Source organism: Manis pentadactyla, chromosome 9 (assembly GCF_030020395.1).
Source record: "Manis pentadactyla isolate mManPen7 chromosome 9, mManPen7.hap1, whole genome shotgun sequence".
NCBI classification, from domain to species: domain Eukaryota; kingdom Metazoa; phylum Chordata; class Mammalia; order Pholidota; family Manidae; genus Manis; species Manis pentadactyla.
Genome location: NC_080027.1, coordinates 12,905,637 through 12,918,566, shown reverse-complemented (window position 1 = coordinate 12,918,566; position 12,930 = coordinate 12,905,637). Strand labels below are relative to the sequence as shown.

Below are 12,930 nucleotides of genomic sequence, written 5' to 3'. Positions count from 1 at the left end.
CTCCCACGTGCATACCACACATGGTAACCAGGCCACGTGCTGCCAGGTACCCTGGCCGTGTCTGATTCCAAACAGCTTGGGTCTCCTCATCCTTCATCCATCCTCCCCAGACAAAAGGTGCCCTCTGCCAGCCTCTCCTGCCCTGCCCTGGGCTTCCTTGCCCCAGCTGCTCCCACTTTGGTTCTCACCCTTTTCTCCTACATGGCTCCCTTCCTTCCCACATGAGCTCCCCCATAGTTTTGTCCTTCTCACAGAATAATTTCTTCTGTTTGTGCAGTAAAGGAACTTGGCTCTCCCCTGAGAGTCTGCTTCTCTGCAGTTCTTTCTGATGGAAGCTGATCATGGCCCACACCCCTGCCCCCTTCCAAACCCTGCTCTTCCTCTGAGGTGCACTTGGCCCCTACTCTTGCGTCTACCTTCTCTACTGCTGTCAGCACCCAGCTTCCTAGGCCCTCTCCTTCTGTCTTCCTGTTCTAGGAGTTTACAGCATCCATGTTGACAGCCAGGCCCAGCCTTTGACCTTACACCCTTGATCCTTCAGTTTCTGTGACCTTCACCTCAGTGCCAGCCATTCATTTTGGGGACAAGGGCTGGGATCTGCCCCACCTTGGGCATCTCCGATGCTGCTGCTTTCCCACTGCCTCTCTCCCAGCTCCCCCAGCTGCTCTTGCAAGGGCCCACAAATACTGCTCCTGGCTCTGCACTGGTCTGGCAGTCAGAGCCATGCCTGCCTCTTGGCTTCAGGATCCTGGGTGCTGGGTGGGCCTGCAGTATTCGCCAAGCTTAGCACACTGGGCCACAGCCACTTCCTCTGGCTTCTTGCCCAGCCGGATCCTCAGCGTGGCTAGATCTTAAACCCTGACTCCTGGGAAGTCCCTAGGCCGCTCCCATGCCCCTGAGCAATTCCAAACCTCCACTGTTCTCTTAAGTCCTCAACTCAACTCAGGCTGGTCAGTATTTACTTAGTGAATTAAGGGTAATCTCCTTTAACCTCCTGAAAACCACTCTCTATATCCATACCCCTCTTGCCTCCTGTGAGAGCAAGCGGTACCCCTTCTCCTGCCCATGGCCTCTCTCCCAGCTGTCCTTGTCATCCCCATGCCTACTCTCCTGGCATCTCCTCCTCTGCCCACAGCCCCAGACCCCAGACTTTGCTCCTCTTCAAGTGCTGCCTGCATCTCCTGGCTTCCCATCAGCCCACAGAAGCCACCCTGTCAAGGCCACTGGGGACATTCTTTCTCACCTCACCAGTTAGTTCTGATTTTATAAGAACCTCTCCATTGCATTGAGCTCCTTCTGCTCTTCCCCGGAAGCCTCCCCGCCCTGGCTTCTCAGGTGGTCCTCCCAGGCCCTCCCACCACCTCTCCTCCTATTCCCCTGCCTTCTGCCCTTTTGGCAGTGTCCACAAGGCTCTGCCGAGGCTCCCCTCACTGGACCTGCCCTCTTTGGCTGAGCAGGTGCACCCAAGGCTCCACAGTCCCCACAGTCCACAGTTCCAGGTGGAGTGTCTGGCCCAAGGCTTCCAGTCCCTGTGACACACTCTCTCCCGGCATCCCCAGCAGAGAGGCCCACAGGGACCACCCATTCAACCTGTCCAACATGAAATTCAGTGTCTTCATTCTCAAACACATCCCACCCCTGGGGATCGTATCCCAGTGAGTGGCTCCACCCACTGAGTCACCCAAACCTGAAACGGGTGTGTGTAGGGGGGCATTCATTCCCTCTCTCCCTCCCCTGGACAGTTAACAAGCCGAGGAATCTGCTCTAATATTTCTATCACATCATCTCATGATCATCCTAAGGTGACTACACTCATTATGTCCACCACTGTCTCTGTCCTGAGTCACTCCATCAGAACTCCAGCCACTCTCCACACTGGGCATCACAGGGAACTTTCCAAAGCAAATGGTGAATCTTGTCACTCTACCCTTTAAAATGCTTCAGGTGCCTCCTAACACCCTCAGAATAAGCCCTAGGCAGGGCTTCAGAGGCCCTCTGTGGAAGGGGAGCAGCTCTTCAGCAGCCTGCATATAAACAGGCCTATAAACAGGCCCCAGCTCCTGTTTATAACCTTACAGTGCCCTGCCCACTCCGTGCTCTTTTTCCTCGCTCAGTCTCTCAGGGCTGAGTCCTCTGCCTGGCATGCTGTTCCCTCTCACTTTTCTTTGCTTGGCTAATTCCTATTGATCCTTCAGGACAAATTAGGCCTCACCTCCTCCCAACTCTGATGGTATTTCCAGGAAGCACCCAAACTCCATCCAGGCCTACAGCCCTGCACCCTACAGTCTGTGCCCAATGTTCCCAGGTTTCTCCAAATCCCAGACCCTGATCCCATCTCTTGGTGCATTATAAACATTTGTGCAGGGGATTTACTAATGCTGTCCCCCTCCCCATTCTTTTATATCTTTTCTTGTTTCTTCAAATTTAAGTAATGTGCTTTGCAAACACAGCTTCAAACCTTGCCCCCTAAGACAATTCCTGCTTAGAAATTCTGGTGGCACCTTCCTTGGCCAGGTTTGCTAAGAAAATGAGTGAATGGATCAGTGAACTGGCGGGGTGAATTAGCTACTTCCTACCCAGCCGTCTGACAGATGGGGTGACCCAGTCCCCAGCTTTGGTGCGTGAGTAGGTGGCGGGTAGCATAGCAAGGGAGGGCTGGGGCTCACCCAGGCAACTGCGGCCGTCGGGCGCTGGCGCATAGCCCTGGGCGCACGTGCAGCGAAAGGAGCCTGGGAGGTTCTCGCACCAGCCAGGCGAGCAGGGGCTGCCCTCGGCGCACTCGTTCACGTCTGCGACGGAGAAGTTCGCCTCGGACTCCGTCCAACTGGACGGTGCACTGTGCCAGGGTGGGGGCCCCTCCTCCTCCGGGGACCCGGGTGAGGCCCTAGACCCCAGAGGCCCTGCCCTCAAAACGGCCCCAATCACCACGAGCCTCGCCCCACTCGGGTTTGCTTCGAAGCCCCGCCCTCTACCGTATCCGGAACCCAGGCCCCGCCCTCACCGCGGCAGGGTCCGCCCCCCTGACTGCGGTAGCCGGGCTGACAGGCAATGCACTTGAAGCTCCCGGGTTTGTTCTCGCATTTGCCGTCCGGGCAGGAGCTAGGGTCTCGGCACTCATCGATGTCTGCGCGGGAGGGAGAAGGAGGAGGATCCGTTTGGGGACAAGTGGCCGACCACGTGCTCAGGGTGCGTGTCAGGGCCTCCCTCCGTGACAGAACAAGAGGAACCGAGCCCTCTGGGCCCCAGGACCCCAAACTCTGAGAGGCCCAGAGCTGGGCAGACAGGAGTCCGACCCCCGCCCCCAGGTCGAAGGGCCGCTAAAGATCGCCCCCTGTCAGTCTGTCTCCCCACCTTCACACACGGGCGGTCGGGAGGCTTTGAGCCGGTAGCCCGGGTAGCAGTTGCACTTGTAGTGACCCGGAAAGTTGATGCAGAAGCCGCCGTCGCCGCACAGGTGGGGCTTGGCACACTCGTTCAGGTCTGAGCGGGAGGGATTGGGGCGCGAGGGAGAGCAAGGGGCGGCGGAGGGGATTACCCGGCGGCCCGGAGAAGATCCCCGCATGCTCCCGGCCCCAGCGCCGCCCGGCCCCGGCCGCGCTCACCCGCACACGAGCGCCCCCCGGCGCCCACGTGCAGGCGGTAGCCGCGGTTGCAGTGGCAGTTGTAGGAGCCGCCGGTGTTCATGCAGATGCCCCTCCCGGCGCCGCACGGCTCCGCCTCGCACTCGTTCACGTCTGAGAAGGACCCGCGGGCGAGGAGATGTCAAAGGGATGTCGGGAGCCACGGCCGCCCCCGGGCCGCCCTCCCGCCCGCGCTCACCCACGCAGTAGCGGTGCTGCGGGTGCGACCGGTAGCCCGGGTTGCAGTGGCAGGAGTAGTCCGAGGGGCCCGGAACGCACTCTCCGTGGCCACAGATGTTCTGGTTCAGTCGGCACTCGTCTGTCTCTGCGAGCAGCGGCCAGGTTGGGGGCCGAGCAGCGAGCACTCACGCTCTGCCACGTCCCCAGGGCAGACCTACATGCCCCCATTCCTAATGACCCGGCTACCTGAGCCTGGTCCCACAATGACCTCAGGTCCCTATACACCCAAATTCCAGCCTAGAATTTCCTACCCCTTCATTCCAGATAACCCCGAGGTCACAATGCAGATAGCCCCAGTGACCCCACCTCCCTGACATCCCTTCCTCAACTCCAGGACCCTTGATACTTCTATCCCATTCACCATACTCTGTCTCAGTCACCCCAGCCCCCACCACATCCCCTCATGCATCCCAATCCCAGGCATCCAACCCATGGGGCTCTGAGACCACCTTCTCAGCGGTCACACCATTATCCTCTAGCCCAGGGACGAGGGCCCCCCACTGCACAATGGCTGATTTCTTCTTCCTCCCAAGGCAGGCAGGAGCTGGTTTCCTGGGAATCTGGCTTGCCCCATACTTGTGCAGTGGTGGTCAGATCCAGGAATCACTCCCCACCCCTGTCTTTGTCACCAGTCATTCCAGGACTCCCTGCCTCCTACCTCTCCCTCCTTTTGGTCCCTCCTCTGTCCTCCACCCCATGCAGCACAGGCCTGATGCTGAACTCTGCCCCATCCCAAACACACCCGGCCAGTGGGCATGTGCAAGCTTTCTCTTTGCCTAGAGTGCCTGTCCATAGACATGTTTAAACACCCACTCCTCTGAGAAGCCTCCTCAGGTACCTCTTCCTCCACATTTCCACAGCCCTCAGGCTGTCAGTGAGTTTTCCTAGCCTATGCAAGCCTGCAGGGCAACTGCTTTCTCAGCCCGGAACTCATCTAGCCTCTGGGTTTTTATTAGGCCGGTGCTCCCTTGTGGCTTTGGAGTCCACACACACGTTGAGCTTGAATCTGGCTCAGCTGTGGGAGCTGGTGCAAATTACCTAACCTCTCTGAGCCTCGTTTTCTCATCTGGAAAATGAGGCTAACTGTGTGCCACTTCAAAGGGTATGAGAAGGTTTAACAGTGTTTAGTACATAAAACCTTTCAGGCAGTGCCTGGCACAAGGTGAGTGCTCAGGCACATCCAGCAGCTAGTATGATACCCTACACCCTGCAGACACTTCCCACAGCCTTTGGGATCAAAGCCAAGCCTCTTACGAAGGCTCCATGCATCTGCTTCCCTTGCTTCGGAAACACTGATCTGTTGTGTGGTTTTCCTCTCCTCCACCAGTGTTTCATCTTCTCATGTCTTTGCCCAAACTTAACCTGGAATGTCCGTTTCCGCAACCTGCACACCCATTCCCTCCCATTTCTCCACAATTTCTAACACTCTTTAAAGCCCTGCTCAGAAAACGCCCTCCTCTCATCACCACACTACATATTATCACAACCCCCAGACTTACTTCCTTCTTCTCTGATTTATTTTTTTAATGAAACATAGTAGATATTTACTCATTGGTCTGTTTGTTGTCTGTCTACTCTGCAAGGACAGGGAGTTTTTGTCTATTTTAAGTGCCAGCACTTAAAAAGTGCCTGGCACATAGTAGGTGCTCCATAAATATTTGTTGAGTGAATGAAAAAATGCCTTCAAACTGTGCTGACCACCATAATACCAGGATCATGTGAGGGGCAAGGGGCGTCTCTGCTGAGCACGAGGATTCCCCAGCGCCCAGGCCAACATGGCACACACGTAAGCCCTAGACAAGCGTTAGTTCTCCGGAATGATTAGAGGGGAGTAGGGGAGGAGTAGAACTAAACTAGGGCGTGGCCAAGAGGGTGGGTCTTACCTGTGACCTGAGTAGGGGCAATCTCCACCGCGCTGCGGGACGGAGGCAAATCTGGCAAGAACCAGCGCATGGTGGGCGGCGAGGGCCGGGAGATCAGCTCTGCAGGTAGCAGCTCACACCGGTCAGGGCGTGAGGAGGCTGGGAGAGCCACCCTTCTGGCGGACTTCACCTCCCCGCTACCTCCCCGCTTCGCCGCCCCCTGGTGCCAAGGCTGTCAACTCCCCCGGTCAGTGACAGCCCTTCAGGACTGGTCCCCGCAGCGTCCAGCTCACCAGGGTATGGTCGGGCAGGAGACGTGGTGGCAGTCGGGTGGCTCTGCTGTGCTGACTGCTCCTCTATCACTGACTGTGGGTGACAGTAACATGAACCCTCTGTGTCTCCTTCACCTCCCCACCCTTCCTGCCTGGGGCCTCATACTCACTGAGCCGGTGCTCACCCCTAAACGGAAAAAAGATGGAGCCATTAAGTGTTGGATGGGAGAAGGGAGTCAAGTCTGGACAGGTAGTTGGGTATTTCTGGTTAGTGTCTCTGAGAGTTCAACAATCATGTCTCTGGGTCAAGTGTCAAAGGTTAGATCCTGGGGAACAAGGAGTGTTTGCATCCTGGGTCAGGGGAACAGGTAGGGGGAGCAATGGTTGGTCAAGGTCCTTGGGTTAAAGAACAAAGCTTAGGAGGTTGAAGCTGGACCAGATCTCTGGGTGAGAGGATCTGATCTAGGGACAGAATTTGGGCTGGATCAGTGCACTGGTCTGGAAATCAAAGTGGTTCCAGGGTCAGTGTATGGTCAGATCCTGTCAAGCAGGGGTTAAATCCTGGGGTTACAACCTTTGTTAGGGACAGGAAGGTCAGTTCTGGGGGTCGGTGGATAGGTCAGCGATTAGGAGGTAGGCATTAGACTCTGAGGCCACATCTGCGCATCAGGGATGAAGGAGCCAGGTCTAGGGGTTTAGCATCTGTTAGGGAACAGAAGGGGTCAGGCCAGACCTCTCTCTTCCTCTGCGTCCTCAGGTGGTGGAGCCCGGCTGGGGCTCTCAGGTTGCTGCTGGGGCTTGGGTGGCCCATCAGGGTGCAGGAAAAGGGAAAAGTCACTTTCTCCCTGAATGGTGAGCGTCTGGTGGGACGTGAGGATGTGGTACCCCTTCCCAGCTGGACAGATCTCCTTGAAGGCAGCTGTGGCCAGAGTAAGAGGTAAGGAAGTGAATGCTTTCTGGACAGGCACATACACAGCCTTTAGCCCCACATGCCCCAGGCTCACCGGTGCCATCAGCCGGGCAGCGCTGGCACCTCGCACCCCAGGCCTTGCCGACACTGCAGCAACAGAGCTGACGGGTGAGGCGTGTGGTCAGTGGGTGCTGACACTGGTGCTCAGGACTCACCAGGCGGAAACACAGGCTCTTCTCCTCTGGCTTGTCTGCTGCAGGGGTCAGTGGCAGGCATGGGCATCTGGGCCTGAACACTGCCCATGTCCCTTTTTCCAGCAGCTCCAAACTTTGCTTTTCTTGCCCAGACAACCCTTGATCCTCATGTGGCCCCTGATCCCATATGACCCTGAATTCATGTGACCCCTGAATCTCTCTCTGGCCTCATGTGACCCCTGAAACCTCTGTGACCACTGACCCCATTGACCCCTGATTCTAGCTGCTCTAGACTTTATCCCTCCTTCCCATTATATAGCCCCTATATAGCTCTTGACCCCATCTGACCTGTTTCCCCAGGTCTCATGTCACTCCTGACCCCATTGGCCCCTGATCCTATGTGCTCTGGGCCTTGCTCCTCTTGCAGTCAACACTTGACCCCACTCTGACCTCTACGACCTCTGATTCTTGCTGCTTGGAGCCTTACCACTCCTTCCCATACCTTGTGACCTCCCAGGGCCCTGAACCCTGCAGGCTCACCAATGCATTGTGTGCGAGAAGGACCCAAGCTGTGGCCAGGTGGGCAGATGCAGCGATAGGAGCCAGGGTTGTTGAGGCAGTCACCATGGCGACACACGCCCGGCATCGCACACTCGTTGATATCTGTGGTAAGTGGGAGTTTGGTCCCTCTAGTCTGAGGCCATAGAGTGACAGCAAGTTTTTCCAAGAACCTCAGGGTCCAGCTTAAGCCCTGCCTCCTCCCTCACCCACCCTGGGACATTCCCATGACAACCGACCTGCCGCTCCAGCCCACAGAATCTCCTGAGTGGCCATACCCTGGCAATGGGTGCTGTTGAGTCTCTTGTAGCCCTGGGGGCAATCAGCGCCCACCTCCCCTCGCACAGGCCCTGGCTTCTGCACCCCTGTGTCTGCAGAAAGAGGGGAGTGTGGCAGGGGAGGAGACTGGGGGTCCTGCAGGGAGAGCACTGTGGAGGGGCAGAGTGGAATGCTAAGGGGAATCTGGTGGTCAGTGAGAGGCTCGGGCTGCACTGGCTGGGCACACCCACTGCTGGGGTCGGGGGTGGGGGGTCCACCCTGCAGCAGTTGGGTATCCCCCTAAGCCCAGGCACTCACACTGCAGCTGGGGGCACTTGTGGCACTTGCTTTGGCCCCAGGCGGTGCCGATGCTCCCACAGCAGTCTTCCTGCTTGGTGAGACCAGGGAGGGGATTGCTGCCACACTAGCGGGAGGAGCATGGACAGGGGTCACAGGGCGTCCAGTCCCCATCCTGCCTCCCTCCCTCCTGAGATCCTTTCCCCCTACCCTTGGCCTGCCAACCCATTTTGTGCAATCCTTGTAAACTGGGACAGGGCAGCCTTGAGACTGAAGGGCCAGTCCAGCCGGGACTGTGGAGTCACTCACAGGCTGCTTGGGCAGCGTGTCCTGGAAGCAGCGGCCCAGGGGCTTCTGAGTGGGTGGCCTGGGGTGCTGGGGCTTCGGGTGCGGCAGCAGGTGCTGGGAAGAGGCTGGGCCCTCGGCATTTGGACCCTCGATGCGGTGCACTTGGACCGAGGCCTCGGGTGGGTGGTGGACGCGCACGTTCACCACGGGGGGCGGGGCCTGGACTGGGGGGCGGGGGCACGGTGGCCTCAGGGCTGCCCTGAGCGGAGGGTTGTGGTGCAGAGCTCCTCCAGGGCTGGCCTCCGCGCGGGTCCCCCCACCCTAGTGACTGCCCACTTTGGTCTTCCCCGGTGCGCCCGTCCGTCACCCAGTACCTTCCGCTGAGATCTGTCCTGGCCCGAGGGGCACCAGGAAGGCTGCGTGCTGTGCAGGGGGCCCCTCCCCAGGCCCGGACGGATCGGCGATCACCTGGACCGCGTAGATGGCGTGCTTGCTGGCCACAGACTCGCTCTCCGGAGCCAGGGGCGGCAACGCGCCTGTGGACAGGGTTCCGGCCCGGCCCATCCCAGGGCCTGAGCCACCGGTGCCCCCGCCGCCTCCAACGGTGGGCACCTGGCAGAAGCGACCCGTGAAGTCCGGGGGACACAGGCACTGGTTTCGGGAGGAGCACTGGCCACCATTCATGCAGGGCAGAGGGCACACCACTGGGGAGGGGAGGCTGATCAGGGCCCGGGAGGACCCCCACTCCCAGCCTGCAGGCCCAGTCCCTCAACCACGTCCTGTCCTAACCTCCCTCCTCCCGCTTCCTTGCTGCCCGGTGGCTCTGCCCTCCTTGGGCAGCTGGGTTTGTGACACATCACACACACACACACACACACACACACACACACACACACACACACACACACACACACACACACACACACACACACACACTGCCCCTTAGGTCCCCCAAGATCTTTCTGTCCGTGTTGGCTTCTGGATTCTTAAGTCCTGGGCTTAAATCCCAGCTAGGAGGTTATGAGCTAGTTGTGTGGCTCTGAGCGACTTATTTTCCTTCCCTGAGCCTCAGTGTCCTCATGTGTAGGGATGTTGTGTCTATTAAATAAGAAAATGCCTGTACAAATGCTTGGCACAGTGCCTGGTACACAGAGGGTGTTTGATGATGATAACGACGATGGCCTTTTCCTCCTCTGGCCTCCCCTCTGCCTCCCCTGGGAATGTGATCTCGCTCTGGCCCTGCCTCCCCTTCTAATGCTCCCCCAGATGCAGGCCTCCGCCCTCTCTGGCTCTCTCTCTCCCTCTGCCCCGTCCCAGGGCCCTCACCTTACGACTGCCAATGAAGCCCATGCTTTAGCTGCACTTCTCAGGGACTCTCTTGCACACCTCCTCCCAGGGGACACTGTCAGAGGTCAGCATCCTGACCCCCAACCTCCTGTGACCGTGGAGCATAGTGGGGAACTCCTGCCTGCCCCAGTCACTCATAACTGAGCCCCAAGGCTCCATCTCTCCTCCTCCCACCCCACCCAGTTCTGGCCTCTGTACTGTCTCAGGAATCCTTCTCCCCTCTTCCCCAGGCTCTTTGCCCTTCTCTTGCCCCAGGCCTTGCCCCCTGGCTTCCTCCCTCTCTCCTGCCTGTCCACACCCCAGCACCCCCAGAGAAACTGGCCTCAGGCAAAGCCCTGGCATAGTCACACCACTGGTCACTATTTGCATCCTTGCCTAGACATTTAAGGCTGTCCATAGCCCAGAATGAACCTTCTTTCGGCCCATCCCCCCTTTCCTTGTGCACCCCACGTCCCAGGACTCATCCCCCTGCTCCTACCAACATGCCATGTCTTAGGCCTCTATGGCTTTATTCATGCCATTCCCTCCACTTCAGAGTCCTGTCCCCCATCTACATATTTAAACTTTATCCTTCCAGCCGTCTTTCCCCCCACAAAGGGGGCCTTTCCTCTTATCCCACCTGTCTCATTTCCTCTCCTGAGTTATCACTCTGCCCCAGCTCTGCCTGGCACTTGCTTTGGTTACTTTCATGTCTGTCTTCCGCACATAAAGGGTGCTTTGGAGGGCAGGTCTGGGTCTGCTTCAGCTCTGGGTCCCAGGTTCAGGGGGAATGAATGGAGCAACTGGGTGGGAGGATGGGACTTTGGTCTGTCACACACACATTTGACATCCAGGCTTGGGACCCTGAGCTTATGCCCGGTCCCAGTTCCTCTCCTGCCTGCCCCAGGGCTGCCCTCACTCCCCCGGACACCTGCAGGGCCTCAGAGGGACAGCCCACACCCATGGCCATCAGGGCTCTGCTAAGGGCAGGCCAGCCCAGCACATCCTGCCCAGCCTCTTGGGGCCAGGACTCTCAGGGCAGAAGGGGTGTGTCCTGGGCTGGGGGAGGCAGGATCCTCTCTTTCCTGCCTCCAGTGAGTCACCCATAGTGGTGAGGGTGACCTCCCAGTGACACCCGCCCACTGTGGCCTGGGCGCCAAGCCTGGGGGTTGTGGGCAGCACGGATGGAGACAGCAGCCTGGGCAGGATGGCCAGGGGCCTGGGAGGCAGGGTCCACATACACTCACACACAGTCATCTCATCATGCACAAACACACACAGACTCATTCTGACACCATCACAGGTTCACGTAAACATTCCCAGAGTGCCTGGAGACACACACCCAACACAACAACACAAAGAAATTCAACTAATCAAAGTGTGCCATTCCAGAGCTCATGCACACGCCCGTGTGCCATCGTACACACACCCCGTGAGCATGGTGAACTGCATTGCTGGGGTTCCTTGGCTGAGTGGGCATGCGCGTGGACGAATGTGTACGAGGGGCTGTTTGGCTGGTGCCTTCCTGACCCCGGCCTAATTACCCTGTCCGGGAGGGTAATTACTGCTGGGACACCTCCCAAGCCTGGTCCACAGGGCCCTGGGGAAGGAAAGCTAAGCCCTGGCCTGGCCCTTTGACAAGCTGCTGAAGAAGGGGTGGGCTCCAGGAAGAACTGGGGCGCCATAAGGGCTTGCTGGTGGGAGACTCTGAGGGTCTCTGAGGCAGAGCTCTTGAGAGCTTATGGGGGAGGCACAGATGGGGTATCAGGAAAAGAAGGGACTGGCGACCCAAACCAGCCCCTACCCCTAGGCCTGCACCCCACTTGTCAGGCCTCAGCCCTCCTCCCTCCCAAGACCTTGCCAGTGACTAACCCCCTAAGCCCCAGCCCTTAGCTCCACCTCCCAGAGAAGGCAGGTGTCTACCTCAGCAGGCCCTAATTTAGACAGTTTTTAAAGACTTTTCCTATTTATTCCAGCAAGTCTGTTTTTTTGGTAAACATTTACCCCTTCTCTGAGACCTCCTGCCCCCAGGCCATATCCCTCAAAAGCCCTGTGTGTTCACCCTGCCTCCCTTTCAGGACCCAGCACCTTCCTAGAGACCCGTGTCATCCGGGACCCCAGCATTACACCAGGCCTTAGGCCTCAGCCCCGACCCGAAGCTGTGCAGTCCAGGGTCCCTGCAGCCCTTTGGCTTCGGGCCCCAGGACTCCAGCCTCCCAAGCCCCCTGAAGGCCCCGAGGCCCCAAGGCCTCCAGAGCTCCGCTCTCCGTACCCCTGGCCCCAGTGTCATATGCCCCACTCTGCCATGTATCCCGCACTCGCCCAGGTACCTCCGTCCCCACGCCCCCCACCCGTGCCCCCGGCCCTCACCCACGCGGAAGCCGGAGCCCGTGAGCGTGTCGGTGCTGTGGCCGTTCTCTCCGATGAGCGTCATGTTGGAGCCCTGCTGACAGCTGTCCCGGCACTGGCCCTTGAGGCAGGTCCGCTTGCAGATCACTGGCGCAAAGACCACCTTGAAGCGCTCGCGGGCCAGCGCCCCGCCCCCGCCGGCGCCCCGCTCGCCCGCAGGCCCCCCCTCGGCCCGGCCGCCCGGGCCCAGCAGCACAAGCAGCGCCAGCAGCCCCGCCGCCCCCGCCCCCGCCCCGCGCATCTCAGGGCCCCGGCCGCCTGCAGCCCCACGGGGCCCGGGCATCCGCGGCCGCAGGACCCGGGAGCGAGGCCGGGCGGGGGCTACGGTCCCGGCGCCCGCGGCGGGTAGCAAGCCGCGGGCCCGGGAGAGGCGTGGGGAGGGCGGCGAGGGACAGGAACGGAGGAAGCGCGCTGGGAGGGACAGCAGGCGCGGTTGGGGGCCCAGCGCGAGGCAGAGATGGAGGCTGGACTGCGGGGAGCCCAGAAACTGCCCCAGTCCCGGGCGGGAGCCCAGCCACGAGCCGGGCCGGGGGCCTGCGAGAGCCCCAGACTGCGGCCGGCGCGGGGCGGCCGGAGCGAGCTGAGGCGGAGAGGAGGAGCGAGGGCAGAGGGAGGCCGGGCGGCCGGCCCGCTCCGCGCCTCCCCCGGCCGGGCTGGGCTCCCGCGGGCGCCGGGAAGCAGGGAGCGCGCGGGGCG

General features: G+C 59.6%; 1 protein-coding gene across 8 annotated transcripts in view; it reads right to left on the bottom strand.

Annotated features, from left to right (window-relative positions):
• The window catches only part of LTBP3 (latent transforming growth factor beta binding protein 3), a 17,516-nt gene extending 4,586 nt beyond the window's left edge, over nt 1-12,930 (bottom strand). For 2 of the 8 annotated variants that reach the window (XM_036928875.2, XM_036928908.2), the window contains exons 1-16: nt 12,196-12,930; nt 8,874-9,203; nt 8,521-8,723; nt 8,233-8,338; nt 7,935-8,027; nt 7,639-7,761; nt 6,999-7,157; nt 6,728-6,913; nt 6,165-6,181; nt 6,016-6,088; nt 5,744-5,842; nt 3,820-3,945; nt 3,603-3,734; nt 3,352-3,480; nt 3,002-3,124; nt 2,667-2,789 (exon numbers count right to left, since the gene is read on the bottom strand). In XM_036928875.2, the coding sequence (XP_036784770.2) occupies nt 2,667-2,789; nt 3,002-3,124; nt 3,352-3,480; nt 3,603-3,734; nt 3,820-3,945; nt 5,744-5,842; nt 6,016-6,088; nt 6,165-6,181; nt 6,728-6,913; nt 6,999-7,157; nt 7,639-7,761; nt 7,935-8,027; nt 8,233-8,338; nt 8,521-8,723; nt 8,874-9,203; nt 12,196-12,517 (2,344 nt within the window). In that variant the 5' untranslated portion in view covers nt 12,518-12,930. The remainder of the gene's footprint in view (nt 1-2,666; nt 2,790-3,001; nt 3,125-3,351; nt 3,481-3,602; nt 3,735-3,819; nt 3,946-5,743; nt 5,843-6,015; nt 6,089-6,164; nt 6,182-6,727; nt 6,914-6,998; nt 7,158-7,638; nt 7,762-7,934; nt 8,028-8,232; nt 8,339-8,520; nt 8,724-8,873; nt 9,204-12,195) is intronic. The other 6 variants (XM_036928882.2, XM_036928917.2, XM_036928900.2 and 3 more) reach the window with 6 other exon arrangements.